Genomic DNA, 20,515 nt, shown 5'->3' with positions numbered 1-20,515 from the left:
TTCATGGTTATGATCACATGACCGCCCGTGTTTTTAAGCTGCGAGCGTGTGTCATCGCCTGACAGCAGCGTCTACGCTCGCGTGGGTCGACGTGCGGCGGGCAAAAAAAGGAAAAAAACTCGTGGGAGTGTTTTTCTAACATCCTCTCTTCATTATCTGCAATTTGGTACTCGGAGCTCATTTGTTCAAAAGGCCTTTGTGACCCGCGTCTGTGCACGTGATGAGACGCAACCCTCCTGTTATTCACACACTCCTCACAAACGACGACTTATCTTAATGTTTTGGTCTTGATTGAGGGTTTCATGGGTAAGGACGACGTTATGTCTCATAATACTATTAAAAAAGTTTCGATCTCCTCCTCAGTTGTGTTTAATGTCAGTGAGAATCTGAAAAAGGTCAAAAATGAGGGAAAACTAAGGATAATAGAGAAGAATCCACGTTTAACTGTGAGGTCAACACAACCTTGATGTATTCTCTATCTGTCAGTGATAGCAGCGTTCTCTCCATCGCTACAAAAAATATACATCCGTGTGCCAGAAATACATTTGCTCCTAAAATGATCTGTGTTTTTGCTAAAAAAAGATACCTTCATTTTTTAAGCTGTCAGATAATTAACCTTTATTTTAACTCTGTAAAATAAAGTTAGTTGTCATGTGATCTTTGCCAGACCTGAGTGCAAATACTCCACCTTTTTCTAGCGTGATTCAACAGGAGAAGCAGATCTTAAGGGACAGAGATGGACGGTAGCATCATTTTATGGCTTATTTTCACCTCTTGAGCTACTTTTTTGGTCAGGGATTGATGGGTCTAATAACAATTAGCAGGAACTGACGATTTGGAGGGAGAGCTAAAAATTTCTGGAATAGATTTGAGGGCATTTAATGATCACAGGGGTATGAGTGAAACACATGGTTGAGGCTCTGCAGGAGGCAACATGATGGGGCTTCTTTCTCTCGTAGTCTCTAAACCAGCCAATCCCTCTCCTGTGCTGTTTCAGGGGGCGGAGTCACACATCAGTGCACACTGACAGATGTTTTCGCCACACAGACAGAAGCGGCGTGTACAGTTGTTTTTTTCATGTTTGTATGTATATTTCATCCCTGTAGTTCTGAAGTGGTTCAGACGCGCATTGAAGTTCATTATGAGAGAAATGCTATTAAAATTTCATACACTTGATCTGAAAACTCCATCACTTCCAGACTCTAAAACGGAATACTAAAAGACAAGCAGTCAACCAAACCCAGATAAATGTCATCTTCCAGCAACGTGGAGGAGCGGCAGGACTCGCCTGAGAATGCTGACTCATTCAGGTAAGTCGCAGCCAAACTAGATCCTTCTGTCTCTGTCAAGGACTTTCCCAAGTCTGGGCTCAGGTCAGTGAAAGTTTACCTTCCCGACTCTTGAAAATACATTTTTTTTCCCCCCACAGAAGAAAATTGTCTGTTCTTATTAAAGTCTCTGATACAAACGCACAAGCTGAAGCTTGAGTGCACACGGGCTGCCTGCCCGATTACACTTTCTTTCCTTTTTTAGAGCGTGTTACTGGAACATGCAGCCAGTGAGCAATTCCGCTGTATTGCAGAAGCCCACAACAGGCTGAGAGACCTTCGCTGCCCAACCAAGGTTTTCAGGATATGTCACGCTGCAGAAGTGAAGCATTGTGGGACGGAGGAAGTGCAGCACAAAAAAACAACAAAGAGCCTAATAAATAAATGAAAGAGCAACCGAGGCGAAGGAAGGAGCGGAGGACTTTGTAGGGCAGTCCAAAATAAGTATGAAAGCATGGCTGCGACACGAAGTGACAGTAATTCAGAGAAACAACGATTAACAAAGCAACTGTGGAAATTCTGGACACAGGATGGGGTTTAATTCTGGTCAGATTGTTGTGATTTCCCCGGATCTACGATGTGAAGAGCGTCGAAGTGGCGCAGTGTTTCGCATTCATTGAGCGCGGAAGGAATCTCTGCTGTGAGACGAGCGAGGGGAAAAAAGTTTAGAAAGGCGACGCTGCGTCAAAAAAAACCAACAACAAAACCCCCCCACGGCCAACAGGAGTAACAGTAAAAATAAAACCCTCCTGTGGGAATCTGCTCGGCACGAGCTGCCTCAATCGTCGGCCTGTGGCGCCATCAAAAATGATAGGAGCTGCCTCGGCACGCGGCCGACGCGGCGCACAACCGCCGCCCGACAAGCAAAAAGTCGGTAAATCCAAATGACAGCGAGCAACAAAGGAGTGAATTCCTTTGGCCTGGTCGTGTGACAATCACCGCAAACTAAAATAGCGATGGGTCTTTTTACGGGGGAAGTTATATGCATAAAAAATGGATTGGGAGAGTCGCGGCGCCGCGTACCTCCAAAAAATAGCAAACTTTAAAAACGCTCCGATTCGCCCGACTGATGTTTTTACGTGGCGGGCTGCATCTCAATACCCGAATTATTCTGGGCTGCCGAAGAACCCTGCGGTTCTAAAAATTATGAACAAACAAAATTCACAATAATGAGCTACGAAAACTTCGAAATTCGTCATTTCGGCATTCCACTCAACGGGGCCGCATCTTTTAACGGAGGAAGGGAAGAGATGTCGCTAAAGAGGGGCTCGAGGACACATTTAGCACCTCGGAATAATGTAGCATCAACACCCAATCGTAGCTCATCGGGGATCAAGATGTTTTGCGAGCACTGCGGGTCATTTGGAATACCTTAATTCTTCAAACAGCCCCTTAAACGCGCCATTTGTATTCGGCTCAGATAGGAATGGGCCTGGTCGACGGTGATGTAGTTCGGGAGCGGCGACAGCAGCCACCAGCGCCGCTCTTAATGCTCCCATCAAACATTCCCCAAATGAAGGGTTGTGGGCCTGTTTGTTACGGCTCCAAGCATGACAGGAATGTAGGAATATTTTAACGAGCCGGGGCTTCTTAACCTATAGCTATATTTTCCATGTGAGGTTCCACGATTGAACAACCTTGATCTCCCGCCGGTCTCCTTTTTTTGACATATAAAGGTGTTATATCTTTAATGGCTGGCTGGAACAGCTCATTTCTTATGCTTTATTGCTCCCTGGATCCCTTCCCTGGACAAAAGTGTCTCTTCAGTTTGTAGAGTCAGTCTTGATTCATTACAGCACCTAGACAATTTGCTCACGATGACCAAGTCTGTTTTCAGTTCTGGAATTAAGCCGCAAACAAAACTACGAAACACCACCCATGGAACATGTTCGGATGAACTGGGAGCTAACATCAATTAAAACTGGAAAAAACTCAGCCCAAAAAAGGCCATTAAATGTCCAGAGGTGGGCAATGAGGCGCCTCGGTCTGGTGTCAAATGAGTTCAGACCGGCCTGACACAAACCGACAGCCGTGTGCATCAATTTGCTGGTGAGCACATCAGAATACATTTGGGCCGTGGAGCTGAGATGGAACAGCTAATTGGGCCAAAACAAGCAAAATTCAGGGTAAGAGAGGAAAGGATGGAGTGCTTTGTGAAATCTAACGTTTAGGACCGTGGGGTTCCGTGCTCTTCAGATAATGGGTCCGCTAGCAATCAAAGACAAAAATAGCACATTGGCAATTTCTGCAGCATCGGATCCACATCCCGCTCTGACCACAGGACGGTTGCTTACTGCCATATTCCCAGAGAGTCTGAATAATAACGATGATCCCGATGTCTTGGCGTGATTAACAGAGCATCCATTAGCCCGCCGCAGGACAGGACAGGACAGGACAGGACAGTCTGAACTCGGCAAAAATTAGTCCCGCTGCCGACAGCGCAACTGCGGAATCGGCGCTCATGGTCACTGATGGGGTTGACCTGCGTGGGACTCACCGCCTGTCGGGAAGAATGGGGACCCTCCAGCCTTTGATGAAGCTCAGATTGCTGTCAGAAAGCTCCACCTGCAGCGGCAGCTTGGGCACCCAGACGGTCAGCTCCAGCGGTGCGCTCAGGTGCTCGTAGCTGAAGATGACCCTGGCGTTCATGGAGCCCCGGCTCTCCTTCCCATTGACGAAGACATAGTCGCAGTTCATGGACACCTAGGAGAGATCAGCGCTAGAGATCAGAACCTCTGTATGATACTGGTCACACAGTTTGGGTGGAGACAGTCAGGAAATTCACAAGACAAATGCGAGAAGGCTCAGAAAGTTGGTGCTACCAGCAGATCAGGTAGAGACCTCAGCATTAGGCTGTCCTCCCAGATGGGTGGGAGATCACATTTGGAAGTGACCTGATGAAAGGTAACCTGAATTATTAGAGCATAAATGTAAATGTTAACAAGAACTTAGACTCACAGTAAACTTGAAAGGTCCTTTTTCGAGGTGTAAAGTCTGATTTTTGTTTGCGGTTTGGTCGAGTTGACCCTGAAACTCAAAGGCTGCGCATTAATGTGAATAAAGCGAAGCCTGGGTGCAAAGAGGAGTTCAGAGTTGTCGGGTTTTTCCTTCAGCCTGCAGACTTTTCCATCCTCGGAGGCTGAGTGCGGCCCAGAACTGCTTCAGACGGTGCTGGCTGGCTGTGGGCTGTTTTCTCATCTGACTTGCATCTTTAATTCGGCAAAAGCGAGCGCTTCTGTGTAGCAATGTTTGCTAACGATGTCAATATTAGGCCCGTCGGAAACCAACAACCTCGCCGATCATAATCAACTGGGCAAAGCTTTCAGACAAACACATCATTCATTACACACACGTTCTTACATCTACACGGATGATCGTGCGGTTCAACGTCCACGAGCCACGAGATGGAGTTCTATAGATTTCCACTCTGATCCCTTCTTTAACTTTGCCCTCACATCAAAAAGCTCCGGCTCAACTTGAATTATCGTAAATACTCTTATGTTCCCCTCTTATGCTAAATTATTAACTGCAGTGATTCTGCACGGCTTTGCTTTTGGGCCTCCGTGGAAGATTTATCTACTGGTGGGAGGTAGCTGGCATTGTAATCAGAGGATCTAATCTTCTGCAAATGGAGGTCGGGTTGGCCGGTCTTCTCTGGGCTGGGGATTCATCATAACTGGAAGGAGGTCTGTGTAATACAACCCCCCCCCCCACCCTTCCACATGCCAGAGGAGGGACTGTGGGGAGGGTGGTGGTGGAAGGACCTCCTAAAATGACAGCCTTTTCCCTCTAGTTCAGTTAATGCAATTTCACAGGGTTTGACCTTACGGGCTCCTCAAGTATCCAGCCGTTGTGTGTTAGTGCCCATGTGCAGCCTTATCAGGATGAAGAGACTTGGAAAAAAGAAGGAAAAAACACAGCAAGATGACCCCGGCCACCTTGATTAATCACAGCACCGTTGCCTGACGTTGCAGCAACATCTGCAGCGGCACCCGAACAGAGCGCGGCGGAAAATGAGCCCTCGCTGCAGTGCGGCTTCGGCTCCCGCGGCTACTGCTGCTGATAAACTTGGCTGGCTAATTGCAAGTCAAAAGCTGTTAGCAAGTGTGGGTATCAGTGGCCCTGTGGGGGCTTGCTGAGGAGGGCTTTCACACACGGAGCAGCCACACGCCATCGCGCTGCTGCTAATGCGCTGTGGCATCTTCCATGGCGCCAGCAGATTGCCGGGGTGGAGATAGATCATTAGGACAAGTGCAAGTGCTGCGTGCTCGCCGCGCGCGTGTGTATGGCTGGTGCCACGCAACGCCGGCTGGCTTAACAAAGGTGAAAGCACTTGATGACCTTTCACACGTTAGCCAATAACTGGAATCAGCCAGCGAGCAGGTCAAACAAAGGGGAACCGGCCTTTCCTTCAAGCTGTAATGGAATTTTATTATCTGTCCGGACGAGGAATGCTGAAGGATTCCATCGTTAGCTGCAGCACTTGAGTATTTATCTTTGTTCAGTCTGGGGCAGATTAATGACATTACGTAATCGTCTCATTATTTACTCCTTAAAGGGGAACTTAACCCATTTTTCCCACCCCTGAGTCTTTGACATTACTAGAAAACTAAAGTGAGACAGACACTGTAAATTCTTACAGGGAAACTCACACTAGTGATGTTCCACCATGCTGATAAATAACAGCAGAACAGGCAGAACAGCCTCAGCAAATTTGGACCTGCCTTTCATGCATATCGGCTGCGTTTCTTCACACGTCGCATTATTATTTAACGCTCGGCCCGTGAGCATAAAGAAAAGCCTCTGCACGTGAGCATAAAGAAAAGCCTCTGCACATGCACATCATCTAGGCGGGATTCACCTTTGATATTCATGAAACACCTCCTGACACCAGAGGTGGACCTGTGGGCCGGCTGTGAAGAGCCTGAGGCGCCACCTCTTTATTGGAGTCTGAATGTGGATTCTCTTGTGCACGCGTTTGCGGTGGCGTTGGAGGTGGTTCAGCTTCAGCCTCCGTGAGCTGATGAGCTGTTTGCAGTCAAACTAGGTCGAGGTTTGTCTCCCCGATCGGCAGGAAAACAGGCAAAAACTGGCTGTTTCTCTTCTCCTGTTTCTCAACAGGCCCGAAGATGCAGTTCCAGTAAAAGCGCTCACTATTTAAATCTAAATGGCAAACGTTCCTGCTTTTCCACACAAATTGGGAGTAATGATTCTGACGGCAAACTCTCGCATCACAATATTTCCTATAATGACTCTGTCGATTTTTGAAACTTGTTTACAGAATCCCAAAGTGGAAAATTGGGCTGTAATTTAATATTCACAATTTCATTAATAAACCAGTGATGTAGCTCAAACCTGTGAAAAATCGATGATGTGAGCAGGAACGTGTCATTTCAGTTCAGAACTCATCCCATCCTGATGTTCACTGACTCTGGGGAAGGGTCTCTTTATATCTGACCCTCTGATATATATATTTAGAATCTACAATGTGCATAGGACACTGTGATTTAATTTGACAGCAGAAAAGGTCAAGAGGGAAAGAGGCCGAGATGGAACAACTGGAGGCTCAGAGAGAACAATTCATCACGGTGAAAAGAGGGAAAAAAATTCTAACATTTCCGCCAAATTGTTCCAGAAATGACCCTCCTGCTGTGGTTATTTACATTTGAAAGGAACCTTTCCTGCATTTCAAATGTCAAAAATCACAAAACCCAGGGGGGAAAAAAAGTGGAGAACCACATTGAAATCCATTTGCTCCCAAATGTAAATGTCAATTTAAATAATTGTCCCCACGTCCGGCAAAATGAAGTTTGCAGTTTGGGTTAATATATGCATCAAACGGACACTGAATGACAGCTGACATATGGATAAAATTACTGTGACTGCTTCTTGGAGCTGCTCAGAGGCATTTCATCATGTGATGGATGCGAGCTGGCTTCAAGAGAAGTGCAGCCAACGGGCTCACTTAGCCCTGTTAGCTAAATGAGGCGGCCCCCCATTAGCCCGTTGTTTGTTCGGATTAATGGTGGCGAGCGGGAGAATGATCTGTTGTTTGGAAAAGTCGGGATTTCTGCAGCCTTTGGAGACAGATTAAGAGAAATCCACCTTGGAGGCGTCAGAAGCCCAAGATCTATTGTGATAAAACCTCCATCGGGGGGGGGGGGGGGGGGTTAAGACAACCTGCTCAGGAGATGCACGAGGGGCCCTGAAAGACGGGACACTTTCAACGTTCTTCGCCTTCTCCTTGCTGCAGCTCTCTGATGTTTGACTGTTTGTTGGCTTTAAAAGCTACTGCAGATAAATGATGGAGACGCTATTAGATTTATTACACCTGCTCACTGTTGTTACCCACAACACACTGGTGTTGAGTGCACACACACTATTTGCATCGTGCTCACGCATGAATAAACACGCGCAGGCTGAGGTCGTGGCTTCAGAGGAAACTCCATTTCTCAGCGTGTAAACATAAGCGAACGTGGAATTGGCCCTGAGGGCTGGTGATTGCTGGGCTGGTGCGCTGTGCTGTCAGGCCTCCCAGTAGCTGCTGGGAGGTGAAATTACGGCCTCGTAGAGGCAGCTGAGACTGATGCAGGACAGAGATCGGAAGCTCAGTGGAGCATCTGCAGCGATCATCCTGCTGTACGCTGCAAATCTCTCAGACGCCGCACAGAAACTGATGAGAAATCAGACTCAGGCAGGCCTAGTTTGGTAAATAAGGTGTTTGGATTCCATCTGGACTGGGAGCACACGCAGTAGAAGAACCAGTAATAAGTCACTTATATCATTGTGCTTGCTTGACAGGTGATATTGAGTCAACGCGGCCTCCAGAGTGCAACCAGAGATAAAAGTGAAAAAAAAAGAATCCCCCCCTCCCCGAAGAAGAGCTTTTCAATCACTGAAAGCAAACTGAAGCTGAAAGCTCTTCGTCATCAACCCCAGTTCACGAGGAGCGCTGCAGAAACAAGGGAAGCATAATCATGGCACATTCACATGATTTAGACGCCGAGTGCGAAGCCATTTGTCCACTGAGAGGTATCATTTCCTGGAGGGGCTGAAATACTGCCCCCTGAAGGGCGAGGCTGGTAGTTGCATGTGACGCCTTCAGAATATTCTCTTTTCCTCATCTTCATTTAGCTGCCACTCATTTCTAATTATGTTCTCGCGGGTGTGGAGTGGGTGGACACATTTCTCCGACTCCCAGCCCACATAGTTTTACTCTTCCGATCTTGTTGATGCTAAATTTGTAGCTTTGCTGACTATAAAAGTGTCACGCTAATATGGGAGTGTGTGCGTGACGGAGGTGCCCCTGGTCAGGCGCTGTGTCTCTGTGCATGTGTGTGTGTGATGTCCGCTGGTGTGAGATGCGCTGTGCTGACGCGAGGTCTTATCTGTGTCTTCAGATAGGTTGCATGAGTCACGGCGCCGGCCGGCGGGCCACAGCGATGGCTGGGGGTGGGATGGAGGCCGCTCACGATGGCTGGAAAATCTCTGGCTGCCCCCTGACAGGCGTCTTATCTTTCACGCCTCGCACCACAAGCCCGCCTGTAAAAGGTCCCCTGCTTATTACAGTTACAGTTGCTCGCTCCATGTTATTCTCATCTTATCAGTTCTTTCGGTGGCTTCGGCAAATCTTTGGATTACGTCATCCATGAGAAGTGAGATTATTCTGATTCTGAGCTGACTGAAGCATTAGAGCTGATTCTGCTCATCAGAAAATGACAAAAGAACCATTTTTGGTTCCATTTCTTTCCGAAAGTTTGTGCTGTTCTCAGAAATTCTGACAAAGGGAAGCAGCTGAGGATGGAAGGTTGGCCTTTAAAATATCTTAATGATCTCTGCGGCAGCTGCTGCAGTTAGATTTTTGCTTGAAAGGTCATTTTTCTTGATTTTTAAGCTGAATGTGGGCGAGTGGGGTCTCACACGTGGCCACGCCCCCTCACATCCACCAGGGCCTGGTGACCAGGCGGAAGTCTCGTTAATTTGCTGAAAACACCACATATCTGTTATTTTATTGATTCTGCAGGAGCAGAAGAGGTGATTTATTCCTCTGCACTGCAGGTGAGCTCACCTGAGCTGTTTATTCTGCGTTAATGGTGCCTCCGTCTTCAGGTTGGATGAATAATTCAGTACTTTTGCTGGAAGTTGACATTAAATGCATTAAAGCCCCTATCATGGTGAAAGCTATTGATCAGGTGAATCATCATTCAAACTGAAGAGTAAATACAAGAACACGAGCACCATTAGTGCTATGGATCGGAAATGGCTGGGAAAAGTGAATTCCTTTTTAAATAAATAAATAAATAAAACCAGTATGATCCACAACTCTGCTCTCATTTTTAACTTATTTGCTTAATTGCGGCTCTTCTGTGTCTGAATTCTGCCGCCGGTGCCGGCGATGGCGGCGGCCGGGTGTTTTTTTATCGAACCGTCCCGACTTGTGCGTTTCCAGCCCCCGAAGGCCTCATTTCAAATTAGCCCTGAATGTTCAATGGCAGAAGCAACCAAGCAGACCCGCTCAATAGCACAAAGCCCGGCACCTTGTTTTTAGCAGATAATGAAAAATGATAAACGACACGCTGGCAGTGCTCATCCAAATGCAACCAGCCGCTCTTTCCTATTGACGACGTTGGGAAAAAAACACACTCTCCACTATTGTAGTTTAATTTGTTCTCTCGCAGGTTTTCGGAGCTGCAGTAACCATTAAGGACAAATCCACTATATCAGAGGGAAAATATACTGGACAGATTTATTAACAAGATCAGATAGCGGCCAGTCACCAGTCTGACTTTTACGGCTTCCTGGTCTGTAAAACCCACAATCAAACACAGCTCGCCTGACCTTGAGGCGATGCTAAACCAACCACGACGATTTCATTAGCCTGACTTGATACGATTTTTTATTATTATTAATATCACCTGGTGGATGGAAGGGTCTATGACACACACTGAAACGTGGTGAAAGCTAAAGAGATTCACGAGCCCGACAAGTCGAAGTTTATAATCCTGCTCAGCCATCACTTTTCTCGCTGAACCGTGCGGTTACACACAAGCGAAAGAAGAAAAACAACAATCTGGCCACTAGAGGCCGCTACACAGAGCCAAATAGCTGAGAGTTAAAGGAGGATGAAGGCTGGATTGATAAGAAATACTGAAAATGTATTTAACAGATTTTTTAAAAGGTAATTTTCTCATGACAAACTTTAGTCTGTGGTTGATGATTGATCCCGGACTACATTTAGCTGCCGATGCCATAATTGCAGTTAAGACCGTCTTTCTCAGCCGATTGATCAATTTCAGCGCGGTGATGGATGAGGCGGCTTCCACCTCATCTGGAAGGACATTTGTTCGCGGTTACAGTCAACATCGGCCTCCTGCTAATTGGAATTGTTCTAAAGACAGAAGAAACAATGAAAACTCCACGTCCTCCTTCATCATCCTGCCTTTCCCAACATCTGCCCGGGAACAAAAGATTGTGCTCAACGGGTAAGGGAACGACGCTTGCGAAGGACAACGGGATTCAGCATCAGCACCTGAGTTAATGTGACACTTTGGGGGAAACTGACTGAACTCTGAACAACGTGGCAGCTCTGCGGATCGGGTGGATCACCGACACGCTCTGAAACTGCAGTGCAGCTCTGGTTTCTGCCCACGGTGGAATCGGTGAGGCCACAACTGACTGTGGTAAACAATAAGAGCATAATCATGGGCTCTAATGTGCTCCGCTTCTTGCCTCGATCCCACTTTTACTTCATCTAATCAACAAACAAGGCCTCATGTCGAACTCTCAGCGAGGATTTCCCGTGGGTAAGCGGCGTAGCGTCGCTCTGTCCTGGAGGTTGCGCAGCAGCACATCAGGTGAGCGTAACTCGGCAAACAAGCTTTTACCGCTTCCCGGTAATCACATCCATTCATCCCAAGATTCAATCACAGGCATGAGCCAAAAATCAAATCAAAAGTACACATGGAGAGGAGCAAAATGAATCTTTTATGCTCTCCCGAGGTTGTTTCTGCGGGGCTGGATCCACTGGCAGTGCTGGAGGAAGGGTAAAGGGATTACAGTGAGGAAATGAGGTTTAGGGTACCTTAACGATGTCTTCATTGGCCGACTTGCACTGGACAAAGGTTGAGACATCGGTGACTGCCCCATTCATCTCTATGGAGACCATTTTGACAGGAATGGCCACGGTGCGTCCGGTTAGGATGGCTGTGTTGATGATTTCGGTGTCCTACAGGGTAAAGAAAAATGGATATTCATGAGGCAGCAGGAGGCAGGAAATGGTTTTCCAGGATATTTCATCAGCGTTCATGATGTCTACATCTGCAGCCTTCACTGCCGGGGCCCCTGATCCTCGCAGGTGAAAGTCCCCGCCGAGCACCTGAGCTCATTTTCATTGCGTTTCATCAGCTGACATTTTCATTTCCAGCACTCCATTCTTGAGGAGAGCAGCTGGAAGCAGCAGACACGAGAACTCCTAACGAAAAGTAACAATCTTCACCTTCATCCTTTTAGGGAAACAGGTTAAATCACAGAAGTTAAACTGCAGCCGAGCAGAAGACATTTACTTCACCAGTGGCCCGGATCTGCAGTGATCCGCTCGACTTTACGTGCTCATGTGCATCAAATTCTGGTTTGAATATTAGAAGAGACAGTTTCTCCCACTGCAGAAATCTGCACGAATGGATGTGATTTATCAGAAATATTTCATTAAAGTACACGGTGGATCATTCACCAGGAAGCTGCTGCTGCTCACAACGATGTCCTGAAACAATCTCTCACCTTAAAGACTGATTTTAAGAAATAAATAGAATAATTCAATTATACTAAAAGCTGCAGCCGGCTGGCGCAGTGATACCTGAGACAGGTGAGAGATCTTCTCCAGCCATGATGTACATTCTCAGCAGAGATCGCCATAACAACCAGCAGCCAGAGAGCTGCTGAGGGCCCCCATGTTCGCCCTGGGCCCCCCCTAAGTGCTACACCCACCACAGACGGTAGCTAGCATGTACTGATTGAACTGAGGTGTGAAACAGGACCCAGCGACTGTTGCCACGGTAATAATTGTCATATACATGGGTGATGTCAAATATAGCAGGGGGTCTCCACTTTCAAGTAATATACTTGTCTTATCTACGGGTCGATATTCGGTGATGCTGGAGCTTCTGGGTGGAATATTTATTCAATTGTTCCCTTGTTTATCTAGTTAAGAGATCTGAATAACGAATGGGATAAATCGATCATAAATCAGGTGTGCGGTGATAAAATTAATCCCTGAACCGTGATAAACTCACCATGAACAGAGGAGACATTGCCGCCATATTTATTTCTTTATTTACCGGCGTTCTCCGCAGTGCAAACAGCCAATTAAAACACAAGGCAGGCCCACGGCGGAGCCAAAAATGAATTCATTACTGCTGCAGATCATGCAGGCTGCGAGAGGGGAGCATTTGTGATGCATGAGCGGCTCAAGGGAGGCTGAGACCATGCAAATTACCTTAAATAATAAAAATATATATTAAATTTCTGCTCCAGTCAAATTTGAAAGAGTGTCGAGCATCGAGCATGAAACTTTGTTCTCCCCTCTGGTTTTTTTCACGGTTGCAACTGCAGGCTCCAGCATTGTTTATTCATAGAGGGAATATTATAGACAGACTCAGCAATGAGCCCTGTCATATATGCTGCGTAGCCTTCAGCAAATAACCAAGTATTCAGGGCTCAGCAGGCGTACCGGCATCTGATGGACCTCGTCGGGACTTAACTCATCAGGCATCGCACCAGTCAATCCTCAGAGCTACAGGTAACTGTTAAAGCTATTTAACACAGGTTAATATGGACAGAATTTGTGATGATTTGTTATTTTTAAGCATTAACTCTTCTGATTTAGTACATCAAAATGAGGCGAATGTACGCTGGAGAACATTAAGGATTCCTCACACATTAATCAGAAGTGGACCCCGTGCAGAACCTTGGGGAACTCCGTTCTGGATTGTAAAGTATCTGCGGTTATGGCCTATCAACTTTCACACTGAGTGTGATGTGTAAAAGGCTGTAAATAAAGCTTTGTCAGACATTCCTCTATGGATCAGGCCGCACTTCAGACTGATCAATACAGGGATTCGCGCCTCTGCTTTCCGGCGGGCCAATCAATATCGTTTAGTAGCTTCCTTCCCTGGACACTGTGATTTTCACAGCGATACTCCAAAAATATTGTGTGGTCAGATGATGATGATGATGATGCTCTGAGCAGGGGCTCAAAGCAAGGCTTCGGGATCGGGGGACCCGTGAGTGACAACAGCTTAGTCTGGACCTGCGATTATGCAAACATATGCAGAGACACGATTGAATATGCAGCTGCCTTTTGAACAGAGGAGATCTGAGGAGTAGATTTCTCCAAATCCTCATTTAACAACCACAATGTTGGCTCCGCTGCATGTTAATTTCCTCCCAATCTGGGACAAACAGAGTACAAAATGTTATTCAACAGTCTTTTTTTATTGCTGCGAACAAGTGAAAGTGAGCAAGGCCGGCCTCAATCATCCAGTGCCGACTCGTTCGGTTGAACTGCAATAAGAGCCCCAACTTCCTGTATCGAATGTTTTTTTTTGTCACTGCAGAGCAGCATTTGCTTGACTTTATGAAACGGAGCCAATTTATATGAAAGCCAAGAGCAGCAGATCCGAGGATAACTGACTGGACTCTGGGGTGAGATCCTAATTGAAAGACATCCTTCCGCAGAGCTCCTTCCTGTTTGGCATCTGCTAAATCTACACAAGACACAATTACCCAAGTGTTGTTCTGGGAGCACCAATTATACTCATACCTGAATTCAGCCAGGAAGCAAAATCAGTCATTACAGCACCGAACTACTGTTGCTGCTTGATTACCGTGAAGCTGAAAACACTTATGGCTCAATTTACTGCGACTACAAAAGATGCCATTTCGGAGAGACGCATCATAATAAACAGGCGACTACGATAAGTCCTTTTTTATCGATTGCAGCGCAGAACGCGGTGCTTTTTTCTTTAACCAGAGCAGGTTTTAATATGAGACGCCTTGGTTTTATTACGAGAACATTTTTTTCTGTAATGGATCCCATCAAATAGAATCACAAAAGCAAAGTAGCAACTTTCCCTCCCAAATATTCGACTTTTTCTGCCAATAAAAAGATCAAGAAACATTGACGGAAAAAACAAAAAACCCCAATTATGTCAAGTGAATAAAAAAACTCAAAACCTTTGAATTAACACTGATCTCTACCCTTAAACCAGGGTGTAAAATTAAATTTGCACTTAAACAAATAAGGTAAATTCAATCGGTTCAGTAAACTAGATCAACAATATCTTCCGTGGACTGAGCTGCCCAACCCATAATTATCCAGTCGGGTCCCTTTTTATACTCCTTTTTCTACTCTTCTTCTATTGCACCAACCCTGTGGTGACTCTAGCGCCATCTTGTGACGAAGAGACCTTTAACAAACGACTCACGTATGAGTCCTGATGGAACACGCCCGTCTCGTGTTCGGTGTCATGTTACTTGCTGGTTTGCTTGTAAAGCGCTGATGTGGGAGCTACGCTCAGCCGAGCCGGAGGATGGCGAGCGTTGAGGTGAGGGGGCAGGCGGCGTTAATGCTCCCTCCAGCTTGAACCTCTCACCTGCTTTTCAATAATAGGATTCCTGTTTCCAGATGTGGACCTGCCCTGCACGCAAAACAACATTTTTATTTCACGAGAATGAAGCTTTGTAAGGGAGCCGCAGATGGATTTGGGATTCCTCCACTACTTTGGTGGCTGTGCATTAGTGGAAACTCCAGAAAAGCTCCAAGATTTAACCTTCTCGATGGGGAATTGTTCCTCTCCGATTATGCATTCCTGCCAACTCTTCCGTCGGGCCTGTTGGTGGAGCGAAGCTGCTTTTGCCTGAGCTGCTCGTAGCGCCATCGGGAAAGTTCCGCCGGCTGAACATGAAGCGTGCCTTTGATTTGTGTCCCTGCGGGGGCTGATTGCAGGGAGGCGACCGTATTGTGGCGTGAAGCAGCAGCTGCCGCGGACTCGAATCGATCCAGGAGATTCAGCGTTCGCAACCACAGCAAGGTCGTCCCTTCGACAACCTCAGCTGTCTGATCTGCGCCTCTTGCTGAAGTGACCTCCAGACTCGATCAAAGCACTAAATTTGACGCGAACAGTGAAATTTGCAGAGTAAATCGTTGTGGCTAATACCTGGCAACCTTTTACCATCCCTTTAATGTGGAGCTTCAGCTGAGTGCAGAACAGTCTGATCACCAATCCCAATTTTGCATCATTGGTGGCCTTTATGAGGCTACCTGCTGCACCCAATCATCCTGCTCCTGGCTGTGGTGGAGCAGCCAGACTGGGAGCAGAGGACGTCCCCGTTGATGAACCAAGGCTCTGCTCCCTGCTGGACTCCATAGACTCGGGCCTGAAGGCGCCCAGTCAGACTTTCTCTGTGCACATCGGTCAGACTCATGAGCAGAATGGAGTAAATGGTCCGGACCGATCGAGCATGAACAGGTTCGGTCTGACTGCATCACTCATCGTTTCCTTCTATTATGAAAGAACTGAAGCCAAGTCTTTTTTTTACCTCTCTGCAGCGATGAAGACGAACGGCTGCGCGAAGGGGGAGTCGCAAACCCACAGACCCCATTTTTCCGACACGTCTGGGTGCGAGTTGCATGTAAATCTGCCGTCAGGATGAGAAATAAAGCGGCCATGCAGCCCCCCCCCCCCCCCGCGTGTCCGAGTGTGTTTACAGGAAACACACAGTTTACAGTCGTTGACGAAAAAAACAGCTTAACATTATCACTATCTTAGTCCAGCCCATCCTCTGCCCCTCAGTCAACGGCGTTGCCTCCTCAGTTTAACTGTAAACTGGCCGCCTGTTTCACACTGGCCATGCAAGGTCCATCGATGTCAGACAAGAAAATCCAGATTCCCAAATGAGAAACTTAAAATTTACCATAATAATGATGATACTGCTAATGCTAAAGCTAATACTAATACTACTAATCATAATACTACCACTACTACTACTACTACTACTAATAATAATAATAATAACTAAATGGTTGAGGGGGAAGGCATCCCGATTCCAGCACAAACAATGCCAGAGAGTAAGAATCCTGGGAGAATAAACACTGTCCCTGATCCTCTTCTGAGACGTGTTTGGAGCCATCTGGACGCCGTCTCCCCAAACCGCTCATTTGGTATTTACCTCAGAGGAAACTTTAACCTTCTTTCAGAGGAGAAGTGGTGCAGCCGGAGGAACTCCGCCCATCTCACTTGATTCCCGTCCTTTTGTCCCTATAATCTGTTTACTACAGCCCTTAATTGCTCCTTTTTTGTCTGGCCAGGAGATGAGTCTTAATTAACAGTGTAATAGGCACTTACAGTAAGAGCCCTGGGATTGGTGTTAACAGCCGTGTTCACAGTCAGCAGCGGCTGTAGGTGTAGGTGACCAGATTTACCAGCAGGAAATGTGCAAGGCTGCAAAAAAATCTAGTTAACTTCATTTAGCCAGTCTGAAGGGAATATCACCAAAGAAATTACAAATATAAATGCACACGTCTTCACGTGAGCCACCTTTTTTTTTTGCTTGACTACGGAGTCTGTCTGAAAAATGTTTATTCCCAGTTTTTGTTCCCCATTTTGTTCCGGAAGAACAGAACTTCCTTGTCAGTATGAGCAACTCAGGGCTAACGTGAGGTCAAATAAAATCAGTTACAAACCCAGACGGCTCATCGATCATCTAACTAACATACCAAAGCCCTGCAGCTCACAACTCCAAATGGAAAATAATTGATCCGATTGATATCGGCACACTCACCATGGCCAGAGGGATGATGGCCTGGATATCCCTCTGAACAACCGTCAGCTCTGTCACAACCTTTTCGGAATCCAGGGCCGGGTTCTGACCCCTGTAGTCGATATTCCAGTTGATTCGCCTGGTGACCGACAGGCTGGTGAAGTTCTCCATCTCGAAGTCGAGCTGCATCACCTCGACATTCCCCATGACCTCCCTGTGACACACACACACACACACACACACACACACGCACACACACACACACACACACAGATTTAAAGGCTGAATATTAATCAGAGACTTTACTGAGCTGTCACACTGTTTTGCAGCTATTTTCAGCTGCTTTTTTTTCTGCAGCCAAACGTGAATTCTTGTCACAACGTGCAAAAGCAACGTGCAAAAGCAGCACGAAGTATCTGGAAACAGGACAGATTTTGGACCCTTGCGTAGAAACGAAGCCTCACGTAATCTCACTGTAATCTCTCATGCATGATGCGGAAATTTGGGATGAAGTTCCTGTGAAGCTGCCGTGATCTGTTCAGTGATCAGAAAAGACCATTTCTTGGAAATGATGCCGCTGAAACTGTGATTTATGTCGACAAAAAGAACAAATTTGGGACACTCAGCTGTCGGCGGTAGAGATTTGTTTTATGGGTCACATAATCCTTTTTTCCAGCGAAGATGACGGCCCTTCCATCATTCCAGGGAAGGTGAGGAAGCCGGAATGTTACGTATTAAAGCAGAATACACCCTGAATTGATTTCTAATGCAATTTAATCTTTTCAATCCAAAAATGCTGAATATGGAGAGAGAGGCACCAACTCCTGGAAATCTGTTGACAGCAGTTTCTAATCAGAGGTATCTTCTAATCCCAGAGATTCCAACAAATCTCCAAAATTCCAGCTGTGGCGGCGGGAACAGAAAATAAATCATAAATACAGTGGGACCTCTAGTTACGAATTTAATTCGTTCCAGAAGTTGTTTCGTAACCTGAAAATCATGTAAATAGAGACGCGTTTTCCATGTAAATGCCCTAATCCGTTCCAAACCCCCCAAAATTCGGACATACATTTTTTTTTAATAAATCATAAAAATGCATCAAAACATGTCACAAATACATGTTACAATTAGATTACCGAACAATAAATGTAGGAATTCAGTGCAAGGCTTCTCCAGGAACAAAATGAACTTAATTACAGGCTAATCTTACATTAGCCGTCATTACTAGCAACGAACGTTAACACTTGTGGTAACACCGCCATGGATAAACATACGAACACCCACAATAAATAAAAGTCAAACGAAGGCGACGCTGGGATACACACAAACTTGTACATATTGACGTCCCTCCTAGCCAATGGGATTACAGGAAGATGCTAGGCGATAACCAATGGCAGAGCAGCTACAAGCAAGTTTGTGTTCACTAAACTCCGTGAGCTGCGAGTAGCAGCGGTAGCGTATTTTTGACCTTCGTATCCTGAAATTTCCTTCGTAACAAGAGGAAATATTTTCCCGTTGAGACGCTTCGTAACCTGAAAAATTTGCATGTAGAGACATTCATAAGTAGAGGTCCCACTGTAAATCAAGTTCTGCGCACATAAAGTCAAACCTGTGCACAAGAGACTGTGAAAGCTGCAGGGTGTCACTTCAGTTTGCTCTTATTTTTACATATTATTAAGTGGACATGACCGGACAGGATGGCAGCCAGCTTCCGCAAATTGGAACGTCAGAGTTCATTAGAGAAAAGAATGTTTTGTATAATTCGAGTGATTATTCCGGAGTGTGTTCCAGTTAATGTGACGTGGGGCCTAATTGACTGCGTGCTCCTGAGCAGGATTCTCTGCTACGATCATCTAATGACGACGGGGAACGCCGCCACTCATTGGAGGTGACACCGCAGCCGCGTGGAGATGTTAGCGCGCGCCGGTGCTGCCGCCCAAATGAGGAGTTGAGTGTCAGTGAGCCCACGTCAATAAACAATCACGGCTCTCTAATCTCGCTGGCCAACTTTTCTCCTTCTTCTACCTTCTGGAGATTACAACTCTGGTTCCACCTCTTACTCTTCAAATAACCGTAATTGTTCCAGACCGATCGATAGCTTTTGGTTTCGCAACCTGATTATTCTGACGGCCGCGCAGGTGAAACATCTGAAGGTTCTCACCCGCTTTTCTCTCTCAGGAGACACTGCAGAAAAACACCCTTCGCTCGCGCAAATGTCAGTGACGCGTGGCGATAAAAGCGGTTATTATAATCCTGCCTGTTGGGTTTGGGCCATCTCTGGCCACCACAAGAATTGGCCCACTCAAACCTGACTGGAGCTCCTTCGCCATTTGTCCTTCACGGAGAAACAGAGCGCCATCCCACCTTTTAGCCTGAAAGCCTTTTAATGAAAGCTGGATCAAACCACCCTTTATGAGACCCCCCCCCCCCCCCCCCCCCCCCTTCCCCAACAAAAGACAATTCTCTGGGAGCAGCGTGATGAGATCTCAGCCCGTTTGTCTCCGCATCACTCACTGAAAGCAAACAGCCGTCTGCTTGCCTACAGAGCACTAAAGCCGTCACCAGGACGGCCCCTCGGAGGGCCCAGGTGCACCAGCACTCAGAGGTCGAGGCTGGAAACACGGCAGAGACCGAAAAATGCTGGAATTTTGGACTTTTAACAAATCGGGGAGAAGGAAAAAAGACATTCTGGCTGTTTTTATTCATTCTCCATCCGACAGAATCTCCACCCGAGCCTCGAAGACAGAGACCTTGTCAAAACAATACTCTGTGTGTATGTATGTGTGTGTGTGTGTGTGTGTGCTTTGGCTAAATTTCAACAAAAGCAAATTAAGTGAAAACGTTGAATGAGAACATTAGCAAGAGGACGTCATCATCAAGGAGAATTTTTAGGAAGAGAAGAAAAAGCTAGAATGAGTCATCTGAGTCAGCAGGAGCAGAAAAAGGAAAGTAAACATGGCTGCAAAAAGTCTGGCCTTGTTTTTGTCGAGTTAATGATGCTGTCTGTACAACACAAGAGTGGATTCTTTAAAAGTCGAGACTCGGGGCTTTTCAGAGCTCAGGGGGGAATTTCCTGCTTTGATCAGGGGTCTGTTTGAGCTGATTAACAGGCAGAGTTCATTTGATCAAAGGATGGAGATGCATGCAGGGGACAGCGGAGACGTGAGTGCAGAATTAACGAGAGGAAAACACTAAATTTGTAACAATTATCTTTCAAAAGCCACAAAAGCAACACGTTTACCTGACAGCCGCACTGACGTGCCAACAGATAAATACAGCTTCCAGGTTTGATTTATTTTAAACCCTCATTTCTGGAGGGTTAAACAAACACCCACACGTCCGCCAAACCAAGTTCTGTTAGACCGTTGACC

General features: G+C 46.4%; 1 protein-coding gene across 1 annotated transcript in view; it reads right to left on the bottom strand.

The window, feature by feature from the left end:
- The window catches only part of tmem132e (transmembrane protein 132E), a 188,510-nt gene that overhangs the window by 16,487 nt on the left and 151,508 nt on the right, over positions 1–20,515 (bottom strand). The window contains 3 exon segments of the mRNA XM_029848435.1: positions 3,826–4,031; positions 11,410–11,553; positions 17,166–17,358. Coding sequence (XP_029704295.1) covers positions 3,826–4,031; positions 11,410–11,553; positions 17,166–17,358 — 543 coding nt within the window.

Source organism: Takifugu rubripes, chromosome 15 (assembly GCF_901000725.2).
Source record: "Takifugu rubripes chromosome 15, fTakRub1.2, whole genome shotgun sequence".
In the NCBI taxonomy this organism is placed as follows: domain Eukaryota; kingdom Metazoa; phylum Chordata; class Actinopteri; order Tetraodontiformes; family Tetraodontidae; genus Takifugu; species Takifugu rubripes.
Note: the sequence above shows the minus strand (reverse complement) of the source record. Positions and strands in the feature narration are given on the sequence as shown.